Here is a 16,960-nt window from a genome sequence, read left to right on the forward strand (position 1 = left end):
TTAAAATTGTTGACTGTAACTTGTAAAATTATTGGTAACAAGAAATAACTAATTTTACCTGTTTTCTTAAAGAGTCATTCATTTCCTTCAGGGTGTCGAATGATGACTTCAGCCTCCTATTTTCTTTAGTTATTTCTCTCAAGGCTTCTGTCAGCTGTTTAACTTCTGCCTCATGTTGCTATAGGAATATCAAATTTAAAACCATGATTTACAAGAGACCATTTTAGAAACAATTCTAAGCTAAGTTACATTTCAATGTTAGAATAATAAGACAAACTTCAAAGATCAAGTTGGTAATTCTGCATTGCCAAATTTGCACGTTCAACCAGTAGCAAGAAAAACAACCTCCACACCACATATTCATGTTCAGTATATTCATTAATGACTTGGATGATGGGACAGAGTGTATCCTCAGCAAGTTCGCTGATGATACCAAACTGGGAGGGGTGGCTGACACTCCAGAGGGCCGTGCTGCCATCCAGCGTGACCTGGACAGGCTGGAGAGCTGGGCAGAGAAGAACCTAATGAGGTTCAACAAAAGCAAGTGTAGGGTCCTGCACCTGGGAAGGAAGAATGCCAAACACCAGTATAGGTTAGGGGCGGACCTGTTGGGAAGTAGTTCTGAGGAGAAGGATCTGGGGGTCCTGGTAGACAGTAAATTATCCATGAGCCAACAATGTGCCCTTGTTGCCAAAAAGGCCAATGGAATCCTGGGCTGCATAGGGAAGACTGTGGCCAGTAGGTCGAGGGAGGTCATTCTCCCCCTCTACTCTGCACTGGTGAGGCCACAACTGGAATACTGCGTCCAGTTTTGGGCTCCCCAGTTCAAGAGGGACAGGGAACTGCTGGAGCGGGTCCAGCGTAGGGCAACAAAGATGCTTGAGGGACTGGAGCATCTCCCTTATGAGGAAAGGCTGAGAGAGCTGGGACTCTTTAGCCTGGAGAAGAGAAGGCTGAGGGGAGACCTTATTATGGCATACAAGTATCTAAAGGGTGGGTTGAAGGAGGATGGAGCCAGACTCTTTTCATTAGTTCCCAGTGACAGGACAAGGGGTAATGGGCACAAGTTAGAACACAGGAAGTTCCGTTCAAATACACGGACAAACTTCTTTACAGTGAGGGTGACAGAGCACTGGAACAGGCTGCCCAGGGAGGTTGTGGAGTCCCCTTCTCTGGAGGCTTTCAAGACCCGCTTGGATGCAGTCCTGAGTAATGTGCTCTAGGCAATCCTGCTTTAGCAGGGGAGTTGGACTAGATGATCTCTAGAGGTCCCTTCCAACTCTGAAGTTTCTGTGATTCTGTGATATGAAGAAGAATCTATTAAGAACATGAGAGCAACATGCACCGCCAATTGCTCTTATCCTTTCCAGATTCTACCCAAACCAGATGATATCGATACATACACTTCTTAGACAAGTCACACGTGGGAAAGGTTTGTGAACTAAAACCATTGACAAAGCTTTTATTTATAGCTTATTCTTCCATATAATGACAAAAAACGGTGATTCTGTTTTGTAGCAACTTTTGAGGTTTCAACTAGTTTTTCTGGTGTTGCTCTCTGAATCATGCAGAGCAAGAAATTAATCCTATGCCTCTTAGACTAGCGCTCTGGTTTACAGCATGAGCATATGAATTGCTAACTACAACCTGCATATCCACTGCCATTGTTCTCATTCCAGTGAATCTTATTTTAGTTTTAATCTTCTCTGGACACCAGCGCATCTGGTATACCTCAGATTTGATAAAAAAAAGCAAAGTTTTATTTTACTGAAAATATTCCAGCTATATATACTTACTATCTTTCATTTCTCCCCCTTCCATGAATTCACTATTCTTCACACATTCACACACTCATTCTCTATTTTTCCATTTCCAGTCATATCCTCTCTTCCTACATGTGCAAATGACAAAAATAAATCTCTGCAGAAGTTTAAAGGAGGCAGGCCCTGAAGAGATCCTTCTCTGTATTTCTGCTTAGAAGCACAGTAACTTCCATTCCAGCTATACAGGAAAACCATATACAACACCTTTTCTCTCAACTGATGCTCTTCTTGAGTCAATAGGATCAGACCAGCTGTGGGCAGGACATTCTTGTCTAAAGCACCTACCCACACTTGGCTAAGACAGCATGAAATGACAGATCCCCTTTTCATATCAATGAACATGCAGATGCTGCCAACATATAATGAGTGCACCCTATCACATCACATGGAATGTTTCACTTTCATTTTCTACATACACAGTTAATATGCTTATTTGAAGTTCAACAGCTGGCCTAGGAAGAATCAGTAAATAATTATTAACGTGAAAAGTAAGTAGCACCAGTGTGTTAAGCCATGGGGTTGTAGGTGATGCCAGGATGTCAAAGCCATCCACTTCCATAAGTAAATAAGATGGTACCATTCGTAACATAACCAGCTATACTATTTCACTCCTTACAGATGTTTGCCTAGTCTGTTCTTAAGTACTGGAAACACTGCAGCCTTACCAATCTACCTGTCCCTATGCTTAACTATTTTTGCTTAGATCTAGTTTTTCCTACCATGTAACCTAATTTTTCCTTACTACTACTACTCCTCCTCCTATCACAGACATGAAAAAAGTATTAGTTTCTGCCTCTTTGTTGCAGTCTTTTATGTAGCTGAAGCTTGTCACATTCACCCTCAATTCATCCTGTATGTTGAATGCCTGCATCCGCTCATCATCCTCTATTTCTGCAGCTGATACTTCTATTCCAAAACAATACTGTACACTCACACCTTCTGAATAGTTTAATGGCTTTTTTCAGACCTACTATATCTTCAATTTGTCATGATCGATTTTAATCCTAATGTTTTTTCAGTGTGCTTGAAATTCCCCCTCACTTGCTATTTTCTTCAAATTTAATAAATGTGCTTTTTAGAATCTTCATGGTTGGAAAGGACCTTTGAGATCATCGAGTCCACGGTGAGTTTTCTCACCATCAAACTTCTTATTGGAAATGCTGAATAACACTGGACTGAAAAGATATTCCAGAATCCACTATGTACATTCCTTCAACTTTACTGCGAACTACTGTTGCACTACAGCTTTACACAAACTGCATTATGTCTATGTTATACTTTCCTAATATGATTATGAAAATGCCACGGAAACCTGTATAACAATTTCTAATTAAATCGAGACATATATGTAATTACTACTTCTCTATTAGCAATGCCCATTACCTTACTGTAGTGGAAATGAGACAGATTTGACAATTTATGATTAACATACGCTAGTAGTTATTTATTGCATTGTTTTCTGCATTGTGCTTCCCATGGCTTGTTCATAGCTTGCTTCAGGATTTATATATTTATTTATTTGGAGAACTGGCATTAAGCTGATGGCTGTAGAACTCCTTCCCTTTTGAAAAGAAAGGCACCACATTTTTTTAGTCTTCTAATACTCCATTTGACCTCCACAAATTTTCACAGATAACCACTAATTTCTCCCGGGTTTTCATCAGGCAGTTCTCTAACTGGTGTAACATTCTTAAAGCACAGAAGATTTGAAACATTTAAATTAACATCTTAACCTATTCCTTCCTTCTTCAGAAGTTGAGGTCCTGCTGCTCTGACACTCTTCTCCCCTTTTTAACATGTCCTCCCTCAACAGCTTGTGGGAAAGGTTTATCCGCACACTTCAAAGAAATTTAATTTCTCAGCTTATGTTTTTGACAGTAAGTACATATATTTAAGGACTTCTCTAGGTGATCTTCTGGATAATACCCAAAAGTTTTCACAAGACCTACAATAAATACCAAACACCCACAAGAACAGTGTTGTTGAATACATTTTTCCATTGTTGAAATCATATCATTTCATTTCCTCCAACGCCCCCAGTTAGGTTGATTTTTTCTTTCTTCAAACTTTCTGAGTGTTTTTGTGCTAATACTCTCTGCAATAGTTGTTATGTCATAAGATCTCATTGTGTCTTAAAGCCTTCCCAAGGAAATCTACTTCAACTACAGCTAATGAAAAGATACTCATTTAGGTTACACACAACTACAGATAGACCATAATTGTTTCTCTAATAACGATCTTAGAAATATGTTACCTTTCTTTTCCAAACTGTAACAGTAAAATGTACCTACATATCAGACAACTAAATGCACCATTCTGAAATAGAACCATATAAAAACCCTATCAATACTGTTTCTTACTTTTTATGTAAACCTTTCATTTGGGGATTTCAAACACGTTAAAGAAATAAGTATTATATCCAGCAAACGTGATGACTTAAGATAACTACATACAAAATAGCATGTAGAGCAATAAACATAATTCAACACATTACTACACCTCTTTTATAATTCCAAATTTCGTGTGAACTTCTTCCTCAACACCTCTTATTTTAGCCAAAGCAGCTTCATGTCTAAAAATCAATGCTTCTCGCTCAGTGAGAAAATGCTCTCGTTTCTGGAGTTCCAGAGCATACTCCTGCTGTGCTGAACTTTCTCTCTGTATCAAGAAAGCAAAATGTTGAAACAGCTTTAAAATCCATTAAATTATCACAATTTATACTGAATTTGAATTTTGTCTCCCAGAGATACGCTTAGCTTTTTGAAAAATTACAGTGTTACATAACAGCTTACTAATTAAAAGTATCCTGATGGACATCTATGTTTAGATTCCCCACGCATTAACCCACATGACTTTGATGTGTGTTGAGATGGCTCTGCCTCACGAAATACAAAATTCAACTCTACATGGTTGTTCAAGTATAAACCTAGACAATTAAACATAGACTTTTGCTTCCAAAAGTATTGGATAATGGTATTAACTGTAAGACAAAACAGTCTGATGCAACTATCTATCCTGAACGCTAGATTACTGTATTATTTCTTCACTAGTGGGAAGCATCCCTGAAAAGCGGTAAGGAAAAAAGAGATACAAAATTGGTTTTGAAAAACACAGACCTGGCAGGGAATCTAGCAGAAGCACGGGAGCTGTTACAGAATAAAACCATAAAGGAGGTTCTTCTGTTAGTGGCCTAGCCCTGCCAGGGGATAAACTGTTAGGATTCCCCAGCAGCAGCAAAGTAAAGATAAGGCAGAATACAGAGTTTTCACAGGAGGCCATGAAGGCAAGCGCTCTTGAATGCCTAGAGCCAGGAGAATCGTTTCAGATGCTCTCAGGAGAAGCAATGGTTGCGGGTGCTTCCCTCCATGCCCACAGCATGTCACAAGACACTCTTCTTGGACGTAGCAGCACTGTGTTCAAACTCCCTCAAGCTGTATTTTATCTGATCTACCCACTATGCAAGTCAAAGCACCACTACAAATCAGTGAATTAATTTAGGGGAAGAGGTGGATGATGACACAGTTTTAGTATATAAGTGATTGCGATTAGTATAAGTAATAGTTTTAGTATGTAAGTAATTAAGTTCTAGTATATAAGTAATTTCTGGATTCTCTGTCAAACCTAAGAATCTTCATAACATTGCTCAACAAAATTTTTAAGACAATTCCAGTTCTTACCTGGAGCTTCTGATGTATGACAAATAATTCATCGTAAATTTGCCTGATGTGAGGTGGTATTAAGCCTTGACTATAGCATGCTTGAGCATCAGTTCCACTCACAATTTTCCTTATCAAACCATTGATAATATTTTGGTCACTATTTTCTCGTGCATTTGCAGCCAAACAGGATGGTAAGGTGCTGCCTATGGAAAGGAAAAACCCATTTTACATTAAAAAATTAGTCCTACATAAATAACAACATGATTGTTGTTCCAAAACATTGAAAACTTATTTTAGGAATTTAGAGTGACAAGTATAGAGCAAGAGGTATCAAAATGAGAAAATAATCTCCTGAAGAACCAGGGAGAATTGTTCAAAGCTGTGTTCCATGACTTGTTTGAACAATCAGTGACCAATGAAGTTTTATAAGTAAAACTATGTCCTCCTCTTCAATACAGAAATCCCATAGATGTTTGCATGAAATCCATGCACAGACTGAATCATAACATACCCAAAATTTCTTATTATTTTTGTAAGGGCTTTAGGCAAGCGATTCGCTGCTGACTACACCTTAGCCTGACATCTAAGTTAACAGAACAAGACTGAAGATTAACTACCAGACATGACACGAGAAACTGCTAGACATGACAGGTTACAGTGTAAGAAGCTGAAGAAAGTTGCAGCTAGCACACTGAGGAAAGGCTGGATTTCACAAATAGGCCTACCGACGGGAAGCAGGGAATTAATTCCTTATTTTGCTGTGCTTGCACATACAGATTTTCCTTTACCTATTAAAGTGTCCTTATCTCAGTCCAGGAGGTTTCTCACTTTTACCTTTCTGATTCTCTCCTATCCTACTGCATGGGGAGAGTGAGCAAGCAGCTGTCGGGGGCTGAGCTGCCTGTGGTGGTTAAACACAACAGGTACAGCTGTAGCAAAACTCAGGCTAATGAAGAAAAATTAATTAGGGATAAGTTGTTTATTTGGCAGGTAACTGGGGAAAAGAAAAGGAGGATAATGAGAAGAAGCATCAGGAAACAGGAAAAAGGTTACTAGGTAAGCAAATGATGTAATCAGGGCTAATTGGTGGTATGCATCAGGCAGCCTTGTGGTTGACCACCCATCACAGCTGGAGCAGCACAATAAACCAAACCTGTTGTTCTGCCATAGTGTGTCTGCTTCAGATGTGAGAAAGGACAGTATAACTAGTACAATGCCACATAAATCATAACAGAAAAAAAAGGAAAAAGAAATCAGAAAAAAGTAGTTATATCTGAAACAAGTGTGTGTGGTATTTATCAAACTTTTGTATTTATTTTGCCTTTGATCACAAATACTGTAAACTATGTATTTTTCCTGGTGCAATTTAATTATTTTTTTTGCTTTTCAGAAAGAATGTGCTTTCAGGAAGCTGTTTGTATACTCTCCCCACCCATTTAATACAACTCTTGGTGACAGTCTATTACAGTTCCATTGATCTGTTCTGCCTGGCTTCTGAGATTCCCTCTAGCTTCTTCCCGGGGTTGGTTGGCTGGCTGTCTCCACATTTCCAGATACACTTTCAAAAGAATGCAGCAATGTTCTTCTCAAACTAAAAATCTCCGTAACAGACAGAGCTACACTGATTCACAAATTCCTCCAATTGTGGCAGCATTTTCAAACATTTGCAGTGAATTAATGCCATCTGGTCCCCGCTACAGTCTTACAGTTAGAATTTCCTGAGTTAACAACAGACAACACTCTCTTCCTATCCATTGCCAGTTTTCAATCCTTAAACTGACACAAGACAGCTGATTTAACAGAGTATTTGTTAATGCAGCTAGCTACTTAAAACAAAAGAAAACAAAAAAAAACCACCAGAACCCAGCCTGTTTCTTCATTTATATTATAAAGTCACATGGCAACCAGTCTCATAAAAGGTTGATTTTTCTTTTTAAAATGTTGGTAGTATTGCATCGAGTATGTCTGGACTTCCTAAACTAGTTCTAAAGGAGTTACTTATACTTACATGAAAAGTTAAATCCCCAAATTAAAATACATTTTAGCTGATCATTGTATTTCTGAACTGAGCAGAAACACATTTCCTAGAAAGTTTTTTAAATTACATGTTATACTTCACATAGAGTTGTAAAAATATTTAAAATTCAATATTTATTACCTGTTTCCACATCTATAGCTGTATTTGGAACTGCATCAGTTTCAGAGCAACTAATGGTATTTTCTTCTATTTCTAGACCACTTGAATCACAAAAAGAATCTTGCTCACCATCAGCACTAAAAAAATGCAAAAGAGGAATAATTTGAAATTACTCAGTCCCTTTCTAACAGATCATTGAGAGAAGTTTGTATAAAAATGTAAACATTGCTAAATCTAAGATTTTGATATTTGACTGAAAACAACCAGCAGAATTAAATCATTTGGATGGAAGGTATTATTACTTACATGATTTTAACCACAACAATTAGTAATGTTGCTGACTTAAAAATGATAACAATAACTAGAATTTTCATGCTATAAGCACATGTATGCAACAGGTAAAACCAACACTCTTCTCTCACCGCCAACCACCAAATTCCAGGAAAGCCAAAAATACAACCCCACTTTTTTTCCATTATTTCTTCATATTTGGTGTAGAGTAGCTCTGAAAAGCGATTTCTTGGCTTTTGAAATCAAATTATCTCTGAATAAACTTAAAGCTCTTGATCAGTTTGAGCTACTTGTTCTACTCCTATTTCAGTTTGTACTATCCCTGTACTCAGTTTATATCATCCTTGTATCCCAACAGCAATTCCAACATAGATTAGATTAGAAAGTGTGCGAGACAATACTCCTCATCAAAATCAGCATTCACATTATCTCATACATCATCCACAAACATTTCTTTACTTAACAAGATTCTTAAAACAACTTCTGGATCTGTGCAATCTGAACGTATTGTTTACTCATGGTTTATGAGAGATAATAAATGGGAAAGGAGAGCTGAAAACACCTCTTACCAATCCCAGTCTTTAACACTTTGTACGAAATCACTAGAAGATCTGATGCTGTTCTCTCTTCCACTTTCAGTAAATTCTGACTCTAAAGAACATTTGGATAAAGAAGTAGCTGTATTTTCCAGTGAGCTGTCCATGTCACCTGGAATATATAAAATAAGAATAAATTTATTTTGTATTTGAGAAGGTAACATTAAGAAATCAACAAGGGCTTATTAGAAATGTTTGCCATGTAATCATGTAGGTTTAAGAACCAAAAAACCCCACTGACCCAGCCTGACAAATGAATGAAGAATTGTAATAGCTTAAACTATAGGAAGAATTATTTAGTTTTCAAAACAGATTTGTCTTTCTGAAGTTTTACAGCTAGCCTTCATATACTAATTTTTCTATAACCGAACTCTGATAAATACATTTTTTTACCCTGCTGTCTGCATGCACCAGCAACATTTGTTTCTCAAGAAGCCCAAAGACATTCTAAATATTAAACATATATGCATCTTTAAATTAAAGCCAAATGTATGCATTATGAGGTGGGCTCCTACCAACTACTTCAAGCAGGACTTAAACACAAACAGGTTGGGACACATTGTTGTAAAGCATCCTTTGTGCTCTTTATGTGAATGTCAACATTCCCAGGATGGCTCCCAGGTATCACAAACCCCTGATCAAGAATGTCCACCTATTTAAAATGGGAAAATACAAAACTACTTAAAATAAATTCAGGAATGATACAGTTTTAGCATATATTTTCCCTGAAAAACACACCAAAGCACCATGTTTGGTATTACCTTTGTATATTGGGGAGCTTCTGCTGTTATATTCGGTATGTAATGCTCCTGAAAGGCAATCCTACAAGAAAGCGCAAAATCACTGTAATTTTCAGGGAAAGTGTGTGTTACAGCTTACTTGTTTAAAAATTACAATGGCTTGTGACAGAACTCTTACTACAAATTACTGACTTTGAAAAAAGTGTGCTTTTTCCAATACATAAATGTAAATGGCCCTCATATTAATCTAAAGAGGCAAACATATTCCCCGCAGTCTAATAATGAAATATACATAGCGTTATATGTTAAAATATTTGAGAGACAAGACGACATTATGAAGACAGTGACATAAAATAAGGGCATAAAAGTAGGATTAGGTAATCACGGAAACAGCGCCATCTATCTTTACACCTAGGTTTTCTATGTCGATGTTTCCTGCTCTACTTTTTCCTACTAACTTGTAACTAACTACATGCTAAAAAACGAGTGACAGGAGTATTAGACTACAAGCAAAATCAATTAAGTGTACATTAGAAAATATCAGACTCAAAGCAGGTCTCATGATCTCAGTTGTGTTTCATGGCATCTCTCTGCTATGCTCTAAATGAAGTGATTAATTGCTGTATTTTCTTGTACTTAAATACTGCTTTTTAATGAAGTAACAAAAAGCACTAACAAATCTAACATTTCCTTCCTTGCAAGCATTACACTTTCAATTCTCGGTGATAGTTTTTTAAAGATAACTTTGGAAAATTATTTTTCTTTACAGAACAGTTCAGAGCAGAATATTCCCTAAGAGGAACACAGCATCTAGAGCACCACAAAACGCTATCCAAGTTGCAAATCCCTCTGGAGGAACTAAAGGCAGATACATCCAGATTTTATCTGCTAAAGAACTCAAATCTTCACCTCAATTTTAGGACGGTTCCTAACCCCAAAATGGCAAGTCACACTTTGTTGGAAAAAAAGCCTGGTTTCTGTAGTCATTTGATGGTTCACAGGAACAACCTGATCTCCCAGTCCAACTATGTGTCTAGCCCAAATCCAGCTTTCAGTCTCTCTCAATCCTTGGCTGCTTACAGGAATTTTTACAACATATTACTTCCCTTGCTGCATGAGTCTGAACACTTAAGATCTATTATGCCCTAGGCACACTACAAGCATTTGACCCATAGAATACAGATGGAAGAAAATACATTCTCTAGTATAAAATAGCATTGCTTTACCTTAGCAAGGGAATCCCACCATAATTTACTGTCTAGTCATTGTAGCACTCTTATGAACTATGAGTTTGATTCTCCGCTGGTTGACTAGATATGGAACAATTTCCTGCTCCCTGAAAACAGAGCTAATCACTAGGCTTTGCAAAACACCACTAGCCCTCCTAACACATTCTAAATAAGGCTAGCAATTGCTGTAACAAAAGAAGATATAAAAGAAATGGGTTATCCTATTACGCATATTTTATACATGCCTAGTATACTACTTCCAAGAGGATTCACGTATTATCTTTCCCAGCTGGCAGGCACCAAAAGGTTTTTAGGCAAAAACTAAGTGCCAAGCTGCTCTGGGAATTCATGAAATGTGGAATTGCAATTTCCAGGGAAATTTCAAGTTCAGACAAGGATGACACTTCAGCACCGCCACCGTAACGCAATCAGAGCAGGGGGGGCACGGGTAGGACTAGAAAAGTACACATTTTACACGTAAGCTCCCGAAACCTGTGTAAATCCCATTTTCGTCTCGCAGACTGTACGGGTGTGTAATACTGCGGTATTCACAAAGAACCCCAAGGGAGGGGACGGGGACACAGACACACCCCACCCACACCTCCGGGACCGGGCGAGGAGGAACGGCTTTCCCCCTTCTCGCACACGGCCCACCTCCCTCGGACGCGCACCCCCCGGTCCTTCCGTCTCACCGCCGCCGCGCCTCGCCGCTGCAGACGCTGGGCGGAGCGGCTCAGGCCCAGGCCCAGGCCCGGGCGCCGTCCGCGCCCCGCCATGGCGCACGTCCGCGCCGCTCGCGCTCGAAGTAACCGCCACCAGCCGCCGGAGGGCGGGCGCAGGCGCGGCAGGCGGCGCGCGCGCAGGCGCGCGAGCCCCCAACCGCCCGTTGTGGCGTCCCTTTCCCCGGGCCGGCGGCGGGAAGCGGCGGCTGCGGACAGGGACAGCCCCCACGGGGCCAGCGGACGGGCGGAGGAGACTCCCCGCCCCGCCCGGCTTCGTGGGACAATCGCTGCTCCGGCCTCCCGCTGCTGCCTGAGGCGGCGGCCGAGGCCCCGGCCTCGCCCTGCCAGCCAAAGCGGTGGTGTTCTACAGGCTAACGCTTTGGGAGAAGTACTCCTACTAGCCTTTAAAATAAATTAAAAAAAAAAAATTCCCAAAGAACGTTTAAAGCTGTATATAAATTACGTATTTCCAATTTAGAGATCATCATACCCAATTGGTTACCTTGAAAAAAATCCTTGATAATGCCAGCTCCGAGCTGGAGAGGGGAATTTTAAATCCCACATTAGTTAATGCATATTCACTGCTGAGAGACAAAAGGTTTTAAAAGAGAAAACGACGATGTCGTACATAAGCTGCAGTGAGGTCAGAGAAGTCTGCCATAGGAAACGAAGCAGTAGCAGTGGGTTATCCTACAGCATTTCAGCAGACATCCCAATGTCAAGTAGGTGGCTTTCACTGAAGTAATTTAGACATATGTACCAAAAAAAAAAGTTGTTACAGTTCTCTAGCAAAAAACTAAAATATTTAAGAACTATTCTTTAAGCTTTCAAATGCAGAAGTGCAGTTCCTAGACTTCAGACAGCACAAACCAGCATCTACCTGGTAGCTGGCTCAGCTTGCTTTCTGCAATAAGTTTGAAAGGCCTTCGGTTTATTGACCAGCGATTAGCACCTACAATTTGCATATTCAAAACAGAGTTATGAAAGCAAGGAAGCCAAATTATGCAAGTTTTTCTTTTTCAAACAAACCAGAGTGAAGACAAGACATTTATTTTAACAAGACTAAGATTTAATTTTTAAAATTTGACATTTAATACAAATATGTCAGGATAACACAAATACACCTGAAATATGCCAGTGTCTGAACTTTTATTTAACATGCAAAAATCAATTAGAACACATAAAAAATCCAACTATAAGCTGTAATTTTACATTTATACATCAGAAGTGTCCATTTTAAGAAGTCAAAATAATTAGTCAATAACATCTAAATACTGATTTATACTGCTAGAACATCTGTATACTCAAAGCAATAAGTCTATATTTGCCCACAGTCTGTAATGACAATTCTTCCATTTACTAGCCCTTTAGGAGAACCAAAGGATTCAATCTTTTTCACAACATCCATTCCATCTTTCACAAACCCAAATACCACATGCTTGAAGTCCAAGTGTTCTGCTTTTTTAAGTGTTATGAAGAACTGAGAATTATTCGTATCCCTGCCCTTATTTGCCATTGACAGCAATCCAGGACCAGTGTGCTTCACTTCAAAGTTCTCATCTTCAAATGCTGTTCCGTAAATTGACCGGCCGCCTGTTCCATCATGGTTAGTTATATCACCTCCCTTTAAAAAAAAAAAGAAAAAAAAAAAAGAGGCATAGCATTAACTTACAAGTCCCCAAACATCAACCAACAGCAAAATTATATTCCCTTTCAATAGTGAAGACTCTGCTTTGGAAGAATTCATAATTTTCACAAGTAGTGTATTTGATTAGATATAAGGCATCCCAGCTTCAGCAGCTTTGTTTATGGCAATGGAAGCAGTAGCGGAAAGTATTTATTCCTCATTTATTCTGAGCACAGCATTTTATCTTCCTGCTCCACATGGTGGTCACTCCTCTGGGCCTGTCTTTCCCACTGCCTGCTTCCTGCATCACTTGGCCCTGACAGCAGAGACCTGCATTATCTCATTGCAGGCCTGTCCTTGCTTAGTCTCTGCAGGCACAGACCTGATCATCTTAAAAAGGTTAAGGTACCAATGATCAGCAGTTTCTTGCTTCTGTGTAGGCAGCAGCTTTTGCCATGTTACTGCTTGTTTAGGAGAGCAGCTACTGTTAGCAAGCAGCGTCTTTTGTCTTTCTGCAAGGCAGCGAGCTTCCGGCTCCTGACTATTTGGCTACACGCATAAAAGTAACAGTATGGGTTATCATATCTTTGAAGGAAAGCCTTAATTCTCATTGCAAAGCTTCTCACTGCGTACTTGGAAAAAGTTCAGGCAAAGCAGAGCAAACTTAGAATACACTATTTTCATGTGATAAAAGCTCACTTTTTGTCAGATTACATACGCATGGTGCGGTTAACTTGTTTTAAGAAAGTCTGCTCCTTATAGGACATGGAATACCCCGAAAAAAGTTTAAACAGTAAATAAGCAACACTGTGTTCCTTATCAGAAAGGCACAGTTTTAACAAAAGAGCCATAAAGGGTGTACTTCAGAGACAGGTGATACCTCATCAGGAGACTGGGTAATTTTTTATTCCAGTAGCAAGCCTGTTAGCTTGTTACAATAAGTATTACTGTCTACTTCTGAGTTCGTAGAGCGCTGTGCCCTGTCTTCAGGGATGTTGGGACATGCAGGAACATTAGCATAGTGTGTAACAGACAGAATGAACCAACTTCCTTACAAGTCACTAAACCTCACTGAATTACTGATGAGAATTTTAGGAAAGGGAAGGTCTCTCTCAGCTATGATCAATCTCTTAAGCCTTTAGCATTTATGAAGAACTTGCTAGTGCTACCAAATGCACACAGAGGTTTAAAACCAACACTATCTACACAGGGGTTCAGATGCACTGCAGGCTGATATTCTTGGCAGACAATTTGAGTACTTTAAGGAACAAGCTGCTGCATGATAATGAGATCTAGAAGACTTCTTTTTAGATGGAAACTTGAGCATGTACAGTATTTGTAATGTCAGTTTTAAAGTGCACAATATCTGAAATACAAAGCGTACTTTAAAATGTAACAGAAGCCTGGAAAGTAAGTGTTCTTAGGAGGTGAGGATACGTAAGTTCCTCCCTGTAGAGAGAGAGTGAGAGAAGGCTGAATGGTAATTTTGGGAACCCCTACTTTCCTTGGTGTTCCTGTTCAGCATCAGGCTCTGTTTTTCCTTCCACACTAACATGGCAGCACTAGGTAACACTAGAGCATCAGGCAGCTGGCAGACACAGGTAAAAAGCATTTGGCTTCGGGCAGCACGTGCTGCTTGCACCATTTCTCATCTTGTAGGGAGAAGACAGATGAGAGTATCTTGCACACTAAATTCATGCTGCCAGCAAGAATGTGCTATCCTGGTTAAGTGATTTTTTTTTTAAAGTGTCATTGTTAGCAAAGATGCATCTCATTCTCTTAATTAAGAGTCTTCCTGTTATGCTTACCTGACACACAAAGTCAGTCACTATTCGGTGAAACCTGGAGTTCTTGAATCCAAATCCTTTCTCTCCTGTGCACAGGGCCCTGAAATTTTCAGCAGTTCGAGGGACAATATTTGAGAACAGCTCCATGGTTATGTGTCCTAAAGGTTCATCATCAGCAGAAACTTCAAAATACACAACGGGGTTGGTGTCCTTTGACAGTCCTGCTGCCAGAGATAAGTGTCCCTTCTGTAGTTCTGACAAGCTTAGCTGGCATTCTTCAAACCTCCTCTTGAAAGAATTAGCCATTTCTTGGCTTTTAAATCTGACTGCAAGTTGTTCTACTTTTACTTCACCATCTGAAAATAAATCCCAGAACAGGTTTCTTTAGTTCCATTCAGTATAGTCAGAAACAAAATGTTTTTGCTTTTGTCTTATATAATCTCCACAAAAAACAAAGCCACAGAAACTACAGACCACCTAAAAAAAAAAACCAAAACCCACCCAAAAACCCCCAAACTTACCAGCATAATCTGTGGCTGTCCAAATTAAAGCATTGTTTGACGTATCAGAGGGCACTAAGTTCATTTCTTTGGTGATGACGTGGTTTGCACAGACTTTAAGAACTTGGTCCCTTCTCATGAGGACTCTATAGTATTTCTTCTGTGTATGGAAGAGGATCTTTATCTCTCCAACACCACGCTCCTTCCACTGAGTAGCATCTCTGTCCCATCTGTAAAGTTTTGCCCTCTCTTTGAAGAGAATTTCTTCATCTTCTTCTCCAGATTTTACCTCTACCTAAAAAACAGCATAGTGATTTCCAAGATTTGATGCAATTTCCAAGAGCTGCTGTCACCAATGATATTAATAGTATTTATGATGATTCTGACATATTAATGGAAAATTAGTCAATGTGTTCTCCTTTCTCAAACATCATATTCATCACACACCAAAATGATTAGAACATCTAGCATTTTTTGAATTTAACAGCCCAACAAATTGCAGTTTGAGATTAATTATAGCACTGCAATACTACTTCGCTGTGCTGCATATGGGTTTTGGTGGGTGTTTGTTGGTTTTTGCTTTGGGGGTGGTTTTTTTGTTTGTTGGAGGATTTTTTTTGTGGATTTTTCTTTCTTTAAGAAAACCACTACCAAGTGTTCTGGCAAGTTTCCCAGGAAAGTTTCAGGTTTGCTGAATGACGTGCACATTGAGAAGTGAAGACACAGTACTACTGTCATTCCAGGTATTACCTTTTGAACATTGTTAATGAACTTGATCTTTGCATTTGAACAGAATAAACACCAACTGAGCATAACAAACTGAAGCCTGACAGCCATATCTCCTCCTCACTTTATGTATGCATATTACTGGCCTCTAACCTCCTTTGGTTAAAAAAAAAAAATCTTCCAAAGGTAAGGAACACTTGAGAGAATTGGAGAAATACATGACAAACAACTATTCGTGGAGGGCGAAATGCGACTGAAGAAGAGAAGCAGCAAGTAAGGGAAGAAAGAAAACCACAGAAGTCATAATATGACACAGATGAACAAAGGCCTGCAAATTTTGAAGAACGTGGTTGAAAGCGTGTTATGAACTACATCAGATTTGCTGTTCAAAAAAAGGACACTGCATACTGTTTATTTGTGCTCTATTTGTCTTGCTTAATAATTATACTAATCTATAATTGAATTTATGAATATTATCTATAGGCAAGCCAGATGATATAACATTGGAGAAGTTTGAAACGGTTACGAGGCGCACTAAGGCTCAATACCAAATCAAGACATGAGCAACGTGTGAAGCCTCACTCAGTAAGTTATAAGGCTACCTTCAAAGTTGAAGGTTCTCCTGCTTCCTGAAAAACAATTTGTTTTCCAACTAACATAGTTCCCTTTGCCTTCAGGTGAGGTTAATTGTACTACATCTTTATTGCTTAGTGATTCTAGAACTCTCTTTTACCCTAAGTTGGGATGGCTTTCACAGAACTGAATCTACAAGTCATGGATACAAAGCCACAGCTGAGTTGTATTAGCAGTTCACTCCACTTGGTTTTCAAGAGTGCTATAATGAATCAGTTTTAGCCTTTATGAATTATGCTTACAAATTTGCATACTGATTAACATTCAGACAAGGTATAATGAAGTAAACTTTGAAGATTTTAACTGATGCACCCGACACCTCCCCAGTGCTAAGCTGCACTAGGATTTAAAACAGCAGGTGTTTCTACATTGGCAGTGAGAGAAATACAGAACACAAAGCACACAACACAGAAAGCAAAATTAGTTAAGCAAAGCATTTTTAAAAACTTGCTGTGTTAGCAGACATGCTTATCTTACTGTTGGTTTATAT

The 16,960-nt window shown here is 39.1% G+C and overlaps 2 protein-coding genes across 9 annotated transcripts in view; both read right to left on the minus strand.

The window, feature by feature from the left end:
• CCDC138 (coiled-coil domain containing 138) overlaps positions 1 to 11,283 on the minus strand; it is a 46,387-nt gene extending 35,104 nt beyond the window's left edge. For 3 of the 6 annotated variants that reach the window (XM_054185842.1, XM_054185817.1, XM_054185826.1), the window contains exons 1-7: positions 11,147 to 11,259; positions 9,268 to 9,328; positions 8,480 to 8,618; positions 7,641 to 7,756; positions 5,501 to 5,685; positions 4,323 to 4,481; positions 59 to 178 (exon numbers count right to left, since the gene is read on the minus strand). In XM_054185842.1, the coding sequence (XP_054041817.1) occupies positions 59 to 178; positions 4,323 to 4,481; positions 5,501 to 5,685; positions 7,641 to 7,756; positions 8,480 to 8,618; positions 9,268 to 9,328; positions 11,147 to 11,251 (885 nt within the window). In that variant the 5' untranslated portion in view covers positions 11,252 to 11,259. Of the gene's footprint in view, positions 1 to 58; positions 179 to 4,322; positions 4,482 to 5,500; positions 5,686 to 7,640; positions 7,757 to 8,479; positions 8,619 to 9,267; positions 9,329 to 11,129 lie in introns of those variants that run through there. The other 3 variants (XM_054185833.1, XM_054185851.1, XM_054185859.1) reach the window with 3 other exon arrangements.
• A 961-nt stretch (positions 11,284 to 12,244) lies between these two features.
• The window catches only part of RGPD4 (RANBP2 like and GRIP domain containing 4), a 33,440-nt gene continuing 28,724 nt past the window's right edge, over positions 12,245 to 16,960 (minus strand). For all 3 annotated transcript variants that reach the window (XM_054194696.1, XM_054194704.1, XM_054194687.1), the window contains 3 exons: positions 15,133 to 15,406; positions 14,633 to 14,967; positions 12,245 to 12,821 (listed from right to left, as the gene is read on the minus strand). In XM_054194696.1, coding sequence (XP_054050671.1) covers positions 12,516 to 12,821; positions 14,633 to 14,967; positions 15,133 to 15,406 — 915 coding nt within the window. In that variant the 3' untranslated portion in view covers positions 12,245 to 12,515. The remainder of the gene's footprint in view (positions 12,822 to 14,632; positions 14,968 to 15,132; positions 15,407 to 16,960) is intronic.

Source organism: Rissa tridactyla, chromosome 1, assembly GCF_028500815.1.
Source record: "Rissa tridactyla isolate bRisTri1 chromosome 1, bRisTri1.patW.cur.20221130, whole genome shotgun sequence".
In the NCBI taxonomy this organism is placed as follows: Eukaryota; Metazoa; Chordata; class Aves; order Charadriiformes; family Laridae; genus Rissa; species Rissa tridactyla.